This window comes from Phoenix dactylifera, chromosome 3 (genome assembly GCF_051530095.1).
Source record: "Phoenix dactylifera cultivar Ajwa chromosome 3, Ajwa_hap1_PhDact_Kaust_v1.1, whole genome shotgun sequence".
Classification (NCBI taxonomy): Eukaryota; Viridiplantae; Streptophyta; class Magnoliopsida; order Arecales; family Arecaceae; genus Phoenix; species Phoenix dactylifera.
The window spans coordinates 46,582,719-46,597,420 of record NC_143192.1 but is presented as its reverse complement, the minus strand read 5'-3'; the positions used below and the strand labels follow the sequence as shown (position 1 = coordinate 46,597,420).

The following is a 14,702-nucleotide window of genomic DNA, read 5'->3' as shown; positions in this document are numbered from 1 at the left end:
ACTTGGATGAGCTCGAGAGCGGACGGATTTGGGTGCTATAATTGCATTTGTGGGGTGGTCCATTTTTCCACCAACAGTAACCTATGAGTATTTGCCACGTACATACACAAGTTGGAGGAGAGTTTCCACTCGAATTTTATAGGATTGTTATCATTAAAGAACTATTTGACTAGATCTGGCAGGATAGACAAAGATTGGACCATCCCATGGTGGATTCAAGTGTGATGCAAGGAAAGCCGTTTACATGTTCATACAGAGAAATAATCATGCATAGAAGAACATGATGTTGGATCTGCTCTCCTCAATTTGGTGTTGAACTCGAAAGTTCTAGTCTGCAAACAATACCTGTTCGAATGTTGATCCCAGGCTTAGTCATGGTGCAGTAAAACTGGAAAAAAAAGTACTCTGTACCAAAACCAAAAAAAAATAGCAGTCACTGTTTAATATTTTATATGGAAGTCCATGAATGGAAGATCGGTTCGAGCCAACTTCGCCCAAACCCCGGAAAAATCTAAACTCAACATGAATGCCAAAAATATATCCTATACATAGTATATCATATCGGTTTGGACCAAAACGTATCATATTATATTGATTCGATCGGTATTTATATTCAATATGTTAAAAAAAAATTTGTACCATATTATATTAATATTATATTAACGTAGCGTCGAGATGACAAATCTTGATACCATACCTACAACATAGCAGTCTATTACAGTGACGTACACTGCCCTTCCCGTGGCTCTCGGGCGCATCAAAACGAAGTATCATTGTATCTGGAACAAAAGACGATAAAATTGAGATGCAACGTTGATAAGAACGATCGACGAACAGCAACCAATGTAGGTTCCCCACAGAACAGCGACCAGACGTCGGAGTAAAAGCGAGCGTCCAAATTATTAATTCACACATTCTGTAAGCTTGACGTGTGGAGTAGGAGAGAGCTACGTGCCCGCCACCCACAGCCAAAAGCCCAGGCCTCCTCCTCTCTCCCCTCTCTCTCTCTCTCTCTCTCTCACAGTTCCTATCCTCGCAAGCCAACCACCCCCAGCTTTCCATGCTCATCAGCTTATGGTATCGCGTTACCTTTTTTGTTATCGCTCTCCGTTTCCTACGCTACACACTGCCTCTCTCTCTCTCGTGTGCCCTTCGCTTCTTATGCCAATTGCTCATCATTTCTCGAGGTTATATGTCCCTTTCTCCCCCTTCGTTACAGCCGAGACAATCGTTGGACGCAGTAGAAAGATCCCCCTCCCTCGGCCCCCGGTGCTGCCACCAATAGAAAATCCAACCTCCAGTACCACTCCTTTACTAGATCTTGTACTCTCTCTCTTCACTTCAGTAGTCTATATCTAAATCAAAGAACTAGAAGAAGACAGAACAAGAAGGAGACGAGATGAGCCGGTGCGTTCCTAGTTGGGACCTCGACGACCCTCCTAACCCACCACCTCTTCTTCCCTCCAACCACCTTCCATCGCGCGCCCCGCTCGTCCCCATGTCCGTTCTCTTCAATATCTCTGTTTATTTATTAAATTTATCAAGCTACCTATGAAGTTGTACCGCACAATATTCCTTCAATATATTATACTTTTAGGTCGGACTACGAGGTGGCAGAGCTGGCATGGGAGAACGGCCCCCTTGTCTCGCACGGCCTCGGCCAGCATCGCATCGAGGAGACCATCCCCAAGGAACCCTCCTCCTCCGCGGCTGCCGCCGAGTGGGAGAAGCCGCGGCCGAGCGGCACCCTGGAGGCCGTCGTGGACCAGGCCGCGGACGCCCAGCTCCTCCCCCCGACCCCAACCCCCGACCTCGCCGCCTGGCTCGCCGTACCCCAAGCCCACGGCTCCACCCAGGCCGTGATGGATGCCATCGTCCCCTGCACCGCCGCCCCGCGCGACGACGTCGCCGACCCGGAGATCGGGAGGAAGCGGCCAAGGGTCGGGGAGGGCGGGGGGGTATGCGCGAGCCAGGGGAGCCCAGCGGTGCCCGGGGCGGGGAGAAGAGGGGAGAGCACGCAACCGACGCTGGACACGTGCGGGGGAGACGACGTGGGGTTCACTGCCGCCGCCAACTCCGCCTCGCCGTCGATGGCGGAGGGGGAGGATGACCGGTCGCCAGAGACGGAGAACACAAGCTCCGGCGGCGGCGTTGGCGGCGGGGTAGGAGGACGGCGAAGGCTGCTGGCTTTTGACGACCGCGACTCTGTCTGTCGCTGCCGGCACTCTGAGGCAGTCCTCTCTCCCTCCCCTCGTCATTTCTTTCCACCTTTTAGAATCAAACTAAGTTATAATAATTGAAAAATTCAGTTTATTTTTTTGTCATGCTATTTGTGTACTTATTTATTTTATTTATTCATGGTTGGTGCGGTTTTTGGTTGTGCAAAGGCGGATGGCGGCGGGGTATGCGCCGATGAAGAGAAGGTAATGAAAGAGAGTGCAGGGAGGAGGGTTTCAGCCTCCACCAGGAGGAGCAGAGCTGCCGCCATTCATAACCAGTCCGAACGTGTAAGAGAAGCGATACGCATCCCTGTTTTATTAGAATTATTTTTATTTTTCATCAGCTAATTCAAATGTAGAGAAAAAAACAAATTCCTAGATTATTTTTTTTTTTCTTTTTCTAAAACCGAATTGACACGTGCTGACTGCCTTCTCATAGTAATAAGGACAAAGACATCATGTTTCATATCTGTATAAATTAATTTTAATCTAGCTATGGTACATAAGGTAAGATGCTAACTTATAGTTCTTGGAGGCCACAGCTAGCATGCAATATATGATCTACATCATGCTTGCCTATGCTTGTCCGCAACTAAATTTGCCCTTCGCTCGCTCTCTACATGGTTATAGTTTTAGGAGTTGACAGGTTAAGACTTAATTGACTGGCTTAAATGGGACCCACCATTCACATTGCATAGGACATGCAAAGACAAGATATTGGAAGACATGGCATCTTACCCCACCCCTTGGTTTATCTTAAAAGCCAATTTTGATGGCAGTGTGGACACGGACAGGAGGCCGGAAGGGGTCGGATTTGTTATCCGAGATCATTTTGGGAGTTTGGTTGCAGCGGACGCCGGAGCTCGACAGGTCTCACGGTTGCTGGGGCAGAGTTGTGGACAACTTAGGCGGGTATATCCTATGCGAGGCGGGTGCTCGGGGCCGGGCGGGTGCATCTTGAAGGGGATTCCTCCATAGTCATAGATTGGATCCGGGGTACTGATAGGTATGGACACATTTTCTGGGAGCCGAACAGACTGGGTCGCCTCCTATGTTGCACGACACTCCGAAGAATTCCACTGGACATCCACAGTAGAGCTACCGCCACATTTGTATTTTTTTGCTTTCTTCTGATTTGACAGGATGTATTCAAGTTAGAGCTATATGAATTGCCCTTTAAAAAAATAAAACATGGCATCTTCCATATAATATCTAAGAATATTTACCACTAAAGTTTTGGCACATCAGCTCACAAAATTGTGTGTAATTTAGAAACATAGTCAAGCGTGTCTCTCCCGACCATATGATCAGTACTATTAATTAATAACCCTGCACCGTGCTATACTAATTGCATGTCTATTCCATGTTTGTTTGAGGGACCATATGATCGGTACAGAATTGTTCATTATATTTATTCCATGAGTAATGCTGACTGGCATTTATGTTTAGTGGATATGGGAAGTTTCTCTTGTCGCATGGGATGAGTAGGTTTGCGTTACTTGTAGGAATTTTGATATGATACGCCAGTTAATTAGATTGTAGGCTGAGTTACCAAACCATAGGGGTGACAAACTTCCCGGGTGCACTGATAAGCACCCTAAAGCCCTAATGCATTTTTTTTAATCCTTGGGCTTTTGACTATGTTTGGAATTGGATACGAACTAAATACATACACACACACACACACACACACACACATATATATATATATATATATATATATATATATATATATATATATATATATATATATATATATATATAAGGTTGACTTAGATATAGAAGATATTATGCGGAGACATGTAAGAAATGACAAGTAATAGCTTTGCAGAAAAGAAGGAATAGGATCAACCAAAAGATGAAGACCTTACATAAGTTGGTTCCAAATTCAAGTAAGGTACATATTTATATTTTGACAATAGTTTGATCTATTTCCTCGTGTACCTATATGACAAGATGCGTTCCTTACTTTTCTATTTTTTATTTTTTATTTGTATTTCTTTCTTCTTCTGAAAGAGCGATAAAGCATCTATGCTAGATGAGGTGATTGAATATTTGAAGCAGCTACAAGCCCAGGTTCGGATGATGAGCAGGATGAGAACCATGATGATGCCGATGACCATGCTACAGCTCCAAATGTCCATGATGGCCCAGATGGCTCAGATGGGTATGGGAATGGGCATGGGCATGATGGACCTCAACTCCCTCATCCACCCGTCCGCCTTTCTCCCTCCCTCAACGGCCCATTGGGATGGCTCCGGCGACAAAATGCAGCAGCCTGGTGGCACCAACCTTGCCGAGCCCTTCTCGGCCTTCCTTGCCTCCCAAACAGCACAGGTATTCACTAAGGGATGCCATTTAGCTCCATTTCTTTTTTTATTTTGAGCAACAAGATGGAATTGCCGCCATCTATATATATATGGTTGAACCCAAGACTAAGGCCTCTCCCCAGTAGGAGACGAGCTTATTTAAGTCCTAGTAGCGATTTAGGTCTGTTGTTTTTGAACAGCAAACACTATATTTCCACTGCTTTTGATTAAAAAAATATTTTTTGGTAAATATAAAAAAAATTACTTTTTTTCAATAATGTGGAGGTGAATATGATACACAATGTAGATTCGAGTTTGCCGCGAAATTGTCGCTTTATATGTGGTTTCTTTTGGAACTACTAAGTTTTTGCCGTGCAGGTGATATTTCTTTTTCTAAAGTGGCACTCTGTTATGTCTTTTTTGAGAGAGAATTCTTATGTAGAACCTTATACTAACAAATTTATGTAATTCCCTGCAGCCGCCGCCGCCTCCTCCGCCTCCTCCTCCTCCTCCTCCTGCTGCTGCTGTGGGCATGGACTTATACAACTGGATGGCCGCCCTGTATCAACAATTTAATCAGCAGCCTCCATCAGGCAATCCCAAGCCTTAGGCGCTGGTCTTGTATATTTCGGACTTCAGCTCGAGGCAGACGTGCATGGGGGCAGCCTACTATGCGGGTGTTAAGGCTTGAGATGGAACGTAATTTTAGATGATAGCTGATGATAAGACCTACCTGTCGTCGACTCGACGGCCAGTGCTTTGGCGTGGAAAATGGATCGACCGCGTTTATATTTTTGCCTTCACAAATCCATATGTGGCGTTCTGCCTTTGGACTCAATTTTGGGTGGCTGGACGCGAGACGTTTGATGGAAAAAACCATCAAGGGTTGCATCTTAAACACCATGGCGCAAGTAATGTGGAGACGATTAACTTCATGGTGACGATGACAGCCCTTGTGGAGCTGAAGGTCTTAGACGCTTCCACTTTTTGCAAAGAATTATCAGGTTAGAAGCAGAGGAGCCACTGGCATCTGATCTTTTTTCCAAGAGGAAAATTTTAGGACCCCTTTCTTTTCATAAGAGCTGTTATCATAGCATATTTGTTCGTCACTAGTCCGCGCGCGAGGGTTTCAAGCTCGTTCAAGAACTAGGATATACTTAACAGAATGCTCGTTCAAAGAGTATAGAAAAAAAAAGAAAGATGGGTGGCTGCACCATAGGAATTTAAAAATCATGTGTAGGTGAGAGTAGAAAAAATTTATTCAATCCACTCAATTTGATTTTTTTTAAAAAAATAAAAAATTAGTAAAAGTAATATTTTTTTTTCTTTCATTGATCAAAAATTAAAATTAGGGTACATAGCTTTCATATATAATGATAAGTTACGTTTTTGTACAATTTAAGCTAGAATTTTCTCCTAATTCAAATAAAACTATCTTTTCAAAAATAGCCATTTTTTCAAAAATAGCCATACCCAATAAAAATATATACAAAAAGCTAAAATTACGTAGAAGGTAGTTTTCGATTTTTACATCAACTTTATCTTCTTTGCATTCCGTGATTTTTCTATGCTTGGTGGATACATTCGATCAAAATCCTTTTCGAAAAATTTTTTTTCAGTTCAACTGGTTTGTTTTAGGGCTCAAATGATGGAATTTTGAGATCTGATTGCTAAAGACATGGCTCTTCTTAGAATGCGGTGCTATGTTATAGAGCTCAAAAAAATATTTGATTTTAAAAAAAAATATTTCAATCAAATGTCATATGATCAAGTTATGACTTTTAGAAATTAGGCTCATAATTCGGCTTTCTGATATGATGGATCTTGCTTTTGGATACTGTCCAATCCTATTTGTAGTGACTAAAGTAATCCATATCGAATTTATTGATTCTCTCGATCAATTAGTAAGCCTTGGAATGAATACTCCAAATAAATGTCCAAGGTGCAAATTGCGGAGGGAGAAGCTTTTGTGGTTTTATTCTTATTGGTCCACAAATTCTGATGGCATGATAGGGTTCTATTATAAAAATCGGTCAGCATATTACAATATTGCCAAGATTGTGACAAGGAAATTAATTAAATCAACATCAAATGAATAGCAACAGGTGCTGGCCCAGATTCTTTGGTCATTCTTCTGTTTTCGTGTCTAACTAAGCATTTTTCATGAAAACGCAAGGCGAGAAGGTAGACAGTATCACAAGTTTGTCATTTTAGCAAAAAAAGTTTAGTAATGTTTGTTTACCAGGCAAGTTAGTTTTGTTTGCGAATCACAGGATCCGCACTGCACAAAAATATCAAATCTTATCGTAAATAATGGAATAAAAATATTTGTGCACTCTAAGATATGTAATAAAAAATTTCCTTCATTGAATGGACTTCCATTATTAATACGAACTTGGGTTTCATCTTTTTTTTTCTTCATTTTTTTGTATGAATATTTTTGTTGGGTGGGGTGGGGGTTTAAATGGGCCAAAGATTCAATTAAATTTGCATCTGAAACCCATGACAACCGCACTAGGCCTATGAATGTGTAACCCATGGCTAAATCCCTGGTGCAACTTGTCAGAAGCCAACTCTCTTCCTATGGTCAAGGATTTTCCTTACTCTCTTCTGATTGTCTAATTTTCATTGGGCTTCTTGTTAATAAAGGCTAGGTGGCTCCTTTTAGCCTCCCCCTTTGTCATTAAAAAAAAAGAAGAAAGAAACTTGTCACAAGCTACTTCTTCCTCCTCCTGCTCTTCTTCTATCTGTCTCTGTGAGATAGAGAGGGAGTTTCTAGCCTGCACCAAATGTATTGAGATAATAAAGTCTAAAAAGGTGCCTATTGGATTCAAAGGTTAGGATCAGATGGAGACTGAGATTGCAACTAGGTTGTGATTAATGGTTTAAGTTACTAATCCATCAACGTTGTTAGGCCATGAATTTTGTTAAAATCGTAAACAGAAACAATAACAAGCATGTCCAATTTAGGACCATTAGGTTAATCAATTTTAACATCATCATGTCATTAGGGCCGTCAATTGACCAGATCGGCCTATACAGCCCCGTGACCTCATTCAGAGAAAAGGGTACCGGCCTCAACTTGCCAGGTCAAAGTATTTCGGGCTGATCTCCACCAGTATGCAATATGGGTTTGAATTAATTAGAGTAAAAATTAATTCCACATCCTCCTGATGGCCACAGTATAACAAAATCTTCCCCTTGACCAAAACTACCATTTTCGGTTCACAAATATCACAATTCCTAATTCCTGATCCCTAATAGCTATTTCAATATTTTAAAATACCAAGATGCCCCCAAGGCTTCCACCAAAATGGTTACAATGCGATGAAGAGATCTCGATATCCTAAGGTGATCACAATTCATCTGTTTCAGTTAGGTGATTAATCCCAATACCCCAAATTTGTTATTTATGGAAATTAATTTGTTTATTGAAATCGCTTGTGTATTGTTCTCCGATATCAAACGTTGAAATCACATATTTTTTAAAGCGAGCAAAATCTTTTCTTCTCCATTTGCCAAATCTCTTCTTTTCTATTTTGTTCTCTCTCACTGTAAAATGCGAACAGAAAACAGTCCCAATTCTTAGTTTATTAATACGTAAAAAAGGTTCGTAAGAAAGAATCCTCCTCGCTCTATGTCAACATTCTCTTCACAATAAATGTTGAAATAATATTCTGCAGCATCTCTTCATCTCTTCTTGTTTTTTCAATTGTCACGGCTTCAAAGAACACAGGTAGTGCGGTTTTTGTGGCTGTTTGTTTTTATGGTAGTAAAATCTATATTATTTTCATCTCCGAGGGCACAAATTTCGATCAAATTTACAACGCAATAATGGAAAGATAGAGACATCTATCTACTATAATGATAGAAGTAAAATTCTTTGGCAGATTATTGGTGGAAAAATAGGAAAAGATCGGAATAGCCAATAGGAGTGGGAAACTAGGGAAAAAAAATTTAGAAAAGATCGGGAAGAGCGGAAGAATTTTCTCATCCGATGATGGGAATAGTTAAAGCTCATAATTCCTTTAGATTACTTGTTATAAAACCGGTCCGCAGGACCAATCGTTAAGAAACGGTCCAAGGATGGACTGCCACTAATTTTCCCTTAATTAAACCCCAAATCACTTCTCCTCCTTACCGTGACAATGCATGTCAATTCCAAGAACCATTTGCATGATTAGACCTTTCAACATTCAACTATTAGCCATTAATTATTGGCAGATGTATGTCATTATACCTCATTAAAATGATGCTAGCCTTATCTTTTCATATCTCACCAGTTGGTGATCCCTTAAAAAGAGAGCTGTTATGGACAAGTTCTATCTTAACTAAAACAAACGAGTGTGCACGGCAAAAAGATATCTATTACACAAATGGTGGAGTTCAGCAGGCACATTTGACGCCCTCTTGCTAACATAAATTTCTTACCTTCTAGTCACTGCAGTATCATTTTATCGACTGAAGGGCGAAAACCCATCAAAGAAGAGTATCTCTACATATATAATGCTACTAGCTTGGGATACTCTACTGGAAACATTTACCTAAATAATATGAATTTCTTTATCTATTATAAAATTTATACCTGGTTAGGCAAGAATAGACTAGGGTAGCAAGTAAGTTTGGCTTGAGCTCACTTCTAGTTTCATCTAGATAAGATCCGAGTCCATTTGGGATTTTTTTTTTTTAAAAAAAAATAGGCAACTTGGATTTGAGATAAAAAGCTTAGATCTTGCCCGGCCATTTAATAGGTCCTATTGAGTCGGCCGTGTGTTAAATTAAGTTTCTTGAATAAACTTTTGCCGTTCAACCAAAAGAAATAAAAAATAAAAAACTTTTGCCACATTTGTCTCGATGGACGGCAGCATATTATACCGAGAAAAGAAATTTTACATTTCGGCAACATTTTGACGACCCACCATTCATCCATCGCATCAAATTCAACAATATCCCGTTGCTAATGAGGTTCAGGTTCGAGTTATATCTTTCACATAAAAGAATGTTTCATTTTCTTCGCGACCTCAACGTTAGATTGTGAAACGACCACTTCGAGATCTTATATAGATGAATAAAAAAAAATTGCAATGTTTTGGAATCTATGCAAGATGCTATTCGATGGTTGATGTTGTGAAAAAAAATAATCAATTATTCTTTTGCACGTAAAATATAGTCCGATCCCTTGCTAATCATAGCCACTTGATGACTGCTTAACTCGATTTTGGAAGCTTTGGGTCCGATTGATGGCTCCTCATCGCATAAATATATTGTGAATGCATTCTCCAAACTCATGCCCTTGAACACGTTGATCGAGTCATTGGACCTGATCCCCAGCCCACATGGCTCGCAACTGGTGCCCTTGGTTAAGAAACTTTGGAGCTAAACCACATTCCCCAATCTGATGTGACATCTCCTATTCTATTTCATCTGCAACTAGTTCACAGCAGAATAGCTAAAAGGACTCGCTCTTTTTCTTTTTTGTTTTGTTAAAGCGCAGCCTCACGAGACAGTGATGGATCCCAACCCATTCCCGTGTATATCCTACGTATCCAATAACTCCGTGAAGGCATCCCACATGACCACCTCCAACCGTACCGTCGGCCAGAGGCTTTTTTTTTTTTTTGGTGAAAGCCAGAGGCTTCCATCCCATAAAATAACAACACAAAGGAAACCATGGGGCAGCTTCATTTCTGTCCTTTTCCCCAGTCGACCGACAACATATCCGAATCTAATATTATCTCTACTTCTCTCCCCCTTCCATATGTCGCCTCTTTTATTCGCTCTAACAACCGGACCTTTCTCCCAACCAACCCATTCTCCTGTATATCAACCCTCTCTCCAGCCTCTCATCAAACACCAACACCTCTCTCTCTCTCCACGCATTTCTCCCTTCCTCTCTCGCCATGTCTTCTTCTTTTTCTCCAAATCCAATCTCTCCGAGCAAGCTTCGATCGGACCTCTACAGCTTTCCATGCGAAGACGAGCCATCGGCGCCATTGGTGATCTCGGTTCTTGCATCCCTTGTGGAGAGGACCATTGCTCGGAACGAGAGGGTCGTCGGAGAATGCGGCGTTGTGGCTTTGAAGGATGGGAGAAGTCGGGCTTTCTACAGCCGCCACGTCCTGGATATGACCATCCAATCGTTTCTGGAGAGGTTCTTTCGATACGCTCGTGTCGCCCCGCCCGTCTACGTCGTCGCGTACGTCTACATGGATCGGCTGTGTCATTTGAACCCTGGCCTCAAAGTTTGCTTGATGAATGTGCACAGGCTACTAATTACCAGTATTATGGTAGCCTCCAAATTTGTGGAGGATAGGTAAGCCCTCTCTTTCTAGTACCATTCAATTACATTTTGTCAAACACAATCCACAGGCCATAGCCTGATTCGTTCCATAAATTATGCTGCATCGGAGAATATCGTTGCATTTGGCCTTGTTAACGTTACGATCTTAACTCCAAGCAGGAATTATCGGAACTCATACTTCGCGAAAGTTGGGGGAATATCGACGTTGGAGTTAAACAGCTTGGAGCTCAATTTTCTCTTCTTGATGAAGTTTAAGCTACATGTGAGTGTTAGTGTCTTTGAGAGCTACTGCAGCCACTTGGAGAGGGAGGTGAGCTTTGGAGGAGGATACCACATCGAGAGGAGCCTAAAGTTTGTGTGTGGTGGAGAGAGCACTTCTAAAGAGCGAGAAAGAAGGGAACTGAATCAACTGGCCCGGGTCCTTTAGCGGAGCATCCAATTCAGCAGCTAACTCGCAATGTCAGCTGGCCATGGCATGTATATAGGAAGTTACTGTTAATTTCTAATGTGTCGTTTGGTTGAGAAAGACGCTTGAAACTCTTTGATTCCATTGCTTCCCCTGTTACTGTCCCTCTCCATGTTTTTTTAATGAATGTTGTTCAGAGCTTTGTGCCGATTTGATAATGACGCCGATGTCCTGACAACAGAGGGTGCATGGATCGTGCCCATTTTATAGCCACCTGTCTTCACATGATTATATCTTGAGCACACGTACCTACCTACTTTGGCTGGTGTCGGCGAATGATTATAACACAGAAATTCCACCCGCCCCCACACACGTACAAATGTTGTCAAAATATAGTCAGCAATGAGAGACCCATATATATATATATATATATATTTGCACGTAAAATATTTCTGCACAAATTTCATATATCCGGGATGACAATTTACTTTATTCCACCAAATACTTGATCTGATCCTATATGAATAGGATGGATTTTATTCGACCTACAAGATATCTGAAGCAGGCATATGCATAATAATAATTCGTTCCAAACTCAGCACGCGCGCGCATATATATAAATAAATATATATATACATAATTTTTTTCTCAAGATAAAAAATTGATTTGTATATATAAAAAATTATATTTATAATTTTTTCTGATCCGATCCATCCAACCTGCTCCGTTTAACCATATCTACTCTGCCCCATCTGCAGATTCCATCCATCTTGCTCCGCCCAAAGATAAATATGAAACAGGTGCAAGCAAATGTCTGTCCAACCCATGCCGGACCCATTGCCATCCCTTGATGTACCAACCCTTATGGAAAAACAATAACTAAATATACAAAGGATGACAAAAATGGTTAGAGAGCAGGGTTTAGAGTGTTGTACGCAACTTCATGACTCTCACAGCAAGTTTGCTAGGACAATGTTGCAGTGTAACAACTTATGGTCGACGGATTAAGAGTCTACACCACAAACAACGCTACAAGGATCAACGTTCCAGCATCTTCTAGCCAACCAGTCTTTGGCATGGAGATTTTTTTCAGGGGGCCAGCAACATAAATATCTCGGCCTTCTCAATTTAGCTGCTTTCCACAAGGACTCTGCAGAATGAGCAAAGAAATCCCCCTTGATTCAAGAAATCTCTAGTAACGAGGTGGCTGAGAAGCAATTACTTTTGATGAGTTTAGTGTGCAGGTATCTATAATTATTCCCAGCGAGAGAGATGCCAGATAGTAGATGCTGACGTCCCCCAAATCCCTTATCCTCCGAAAGATTCAAAGGTCTCTAGATCTCAAATTGCCATCTCTCCTCTCTCCATCTCCATTGCAAGCTAGCCTACTGTAATTTGTAGTTGTAAGGACAACTTAAATGATGGAGCTTGTTCGAAGACTGTTATATTCTCTTGTATTCTTGATGGTCGCTAGAGCCAACAATCTTCCATCATTTACTTATACGGGTATCTCATAGAGTACAAAATTATCATACAGTGTAGCTAGTCTCCTAAATATCAAATAATGATGGAAAAAATGTATCTCTTTGGCAAGACAAATTTTCCTTTCGTTAACCTAACAGTGAGTAGGACAAATGTTACATCATCTAAGCTCTTTGGTCACTGGCCAGGTTCCACTACATGTGGATGGAGAAGCAACGGGAAAGTGTCGAGTGACTTTCGAAGTCGTTAAATAAAATGCCTTGAACTAACAACATTTTGACATCTGATCCGAAAGAAGAATCGTCATAGCACGAATCCCAATTACAATTTAAATGATTTCAAAGAAGCTTATTTGTCACATCTCTTCGCCCTTCTACTCCTGTTCTCCTATGTTAAGATTACCATAATTTCATGAATATAACCGTTGCACTCATTCCCGAAGTTCTCTCGCAAGGGTAGACAGACATATCTTTTACAAATTTCTTTGAAGAAAAAGTTCTTGATTCCATTTTCCACAATATGTTTAAATAAAACTACCGTTTGTTTACTATATTATACTTGAATCAATCCAAGTTGTTACCAACAAAATTATCTACACGCTCCCTTCTCCGTGCAATCATTTCCCTCTTGCCTAAAAGAAGAAAGCATCGATCAATCTTTCTTCTCAAAACACCCACCAACCCAATCGGCCGAAAAAGAAGGTTCTTTTCCAAAAGCTGGTGGCGATTACAAGAGCACCACCTTAAACCTGTGGGCAGAACAAGCTTTGGAGGTCCGAGCTGTAGTTGAACCCCTATGGACCCCAATACAAAATATGGATGAGCTTTTATAATGTCATGCCATGCTCTCAACGGAGATCGCGAGTCAAGACTAGTCACGGTTATAGTATACTAATAGAAAACTTTTCCAAAAGCAGGTGGGGATTACAAGAGCACCTTAAACCAGTGGGCAGAGCAAGCTTTGGGGGTCCGAGCTTTGGGGATTACAAGTTTTCTATAGAATACTTATAGAAAACTTTTCTCATAAATATGCATGACATCTCAACATTATATCATATACAAACAATGGAATAAATTTAAATAACTAACATTCATATTTTAATTTAAATAATTAAATTAAAATTAAATGCTTCAAAAAATCAATAATATTTTAAAATTTTGCATCAACTTTAAAAAAACTCTAATCTAAACTAAATATGCCAAAATTTCTCTCTAGTTGCACGCACATGATAAATTCTCAACTCAAGCTAGTCCTTCGAATATGTAAAAATAGTAGAATATACAAAAATGAGCTAGACAGCCTAGTAAGCAATGAATATTTTAGCTAGATAAATCAAGAAATATAATAATAATATTCCAAAAATAAGTATGCAAAGTATACCAATACAAAACCAAATCTGAACACTAGTCAGTTAGTTCGAATTTCAAATTTCATTCATAAATCAATTTTTTTCAAAACTTCAAATTCATCTCAACAGTTATAAACCATGACCGCATATATATTCTATGGCTGAGCTAGAATATGAGCTCAGTAATAATCATAGTACCAATATACAATCTTTACTCACAGGGTATCGATATGCCAATTTATAACTCCCACTAGCAGGATATCAATATACGAACATATAACTTCCACTAGCAGGATATCAATGTACCAATGCATGACCCCACTGGCAGGGTATTATGCACCAGCGCTTAACCATATTGCAGGGTGTCGTTACATAGTCAGGCTACGAAATCATCTTCAATCAAACTCTTTTTTCATAAATCAAATTTATGCTCTTGATCGACAAATACACAAAACCATACGGTATCGAATTTAATCAAACACAATCCGTAATAAAATCAATAAATCTGATCATACATCAATTAATATTCTATAGGAGGTATTAAACAAATAAATACCATGCTTCAAGTTTATAAATCACAAGAAATGCGACTCAAAATTTTAATAATATGCATATTATATAATTTGCCGATAAATTT

General features: G+C 40.4%; 2 protein-coding genes across 2 annotated transcripts; both read left to right on the top strand.

Annotated features, from left to right (window-relative positions):
- The first annotated feature begins 944 nt into the window (after window positions 1-944).
- On the top strand, window positions 945-5,542 carry LOC103716568 (transcription factor UNE10-like). The gene is made up of 6 exons (XM_039120607.3): window positions 945-1,500; window positions 1,598-2,231; window positions 2,388-2,507; window positions 4,051-4,116; window positions 4,236-4,556; window positions 5,007-5,542. Exons 1-6 carry the CDS (start codon window positions 1,400-1,402, stop codon window positions 5,136-5,138), a joined length of 1,374 nt encoding a protein of 457 aa, XP_038976535.3. The 5' UTR covers window positions 945-1,399; the 3' UTR covers window positions 5,139-5,542.
- A 4,753-nt stretch (window positions 5,543-10,295) lies between these two features.
- On the top strand, window positions 10,296-11,453 carry LOC113463356 (cyclin-U2-2-like). Its single transcript, XM_026808249.4, has 2 exons — window positions 10,296-10,841; window positions 10,989-11,453. Exons 1-2 carry the CDS (start codon window positions 10,429-10,431, stop codon window positions 11,254-11,256), a joined length of 681 nt encoding a protein of 226 aa, XP_026664050.2. The 5' UTR covers window positions 10,296-10,428; the 3' UTR covers window positions 11,257-11,453.
- Window positions 11,454-14,702: the final 3,249 nt, after the last annotated feature.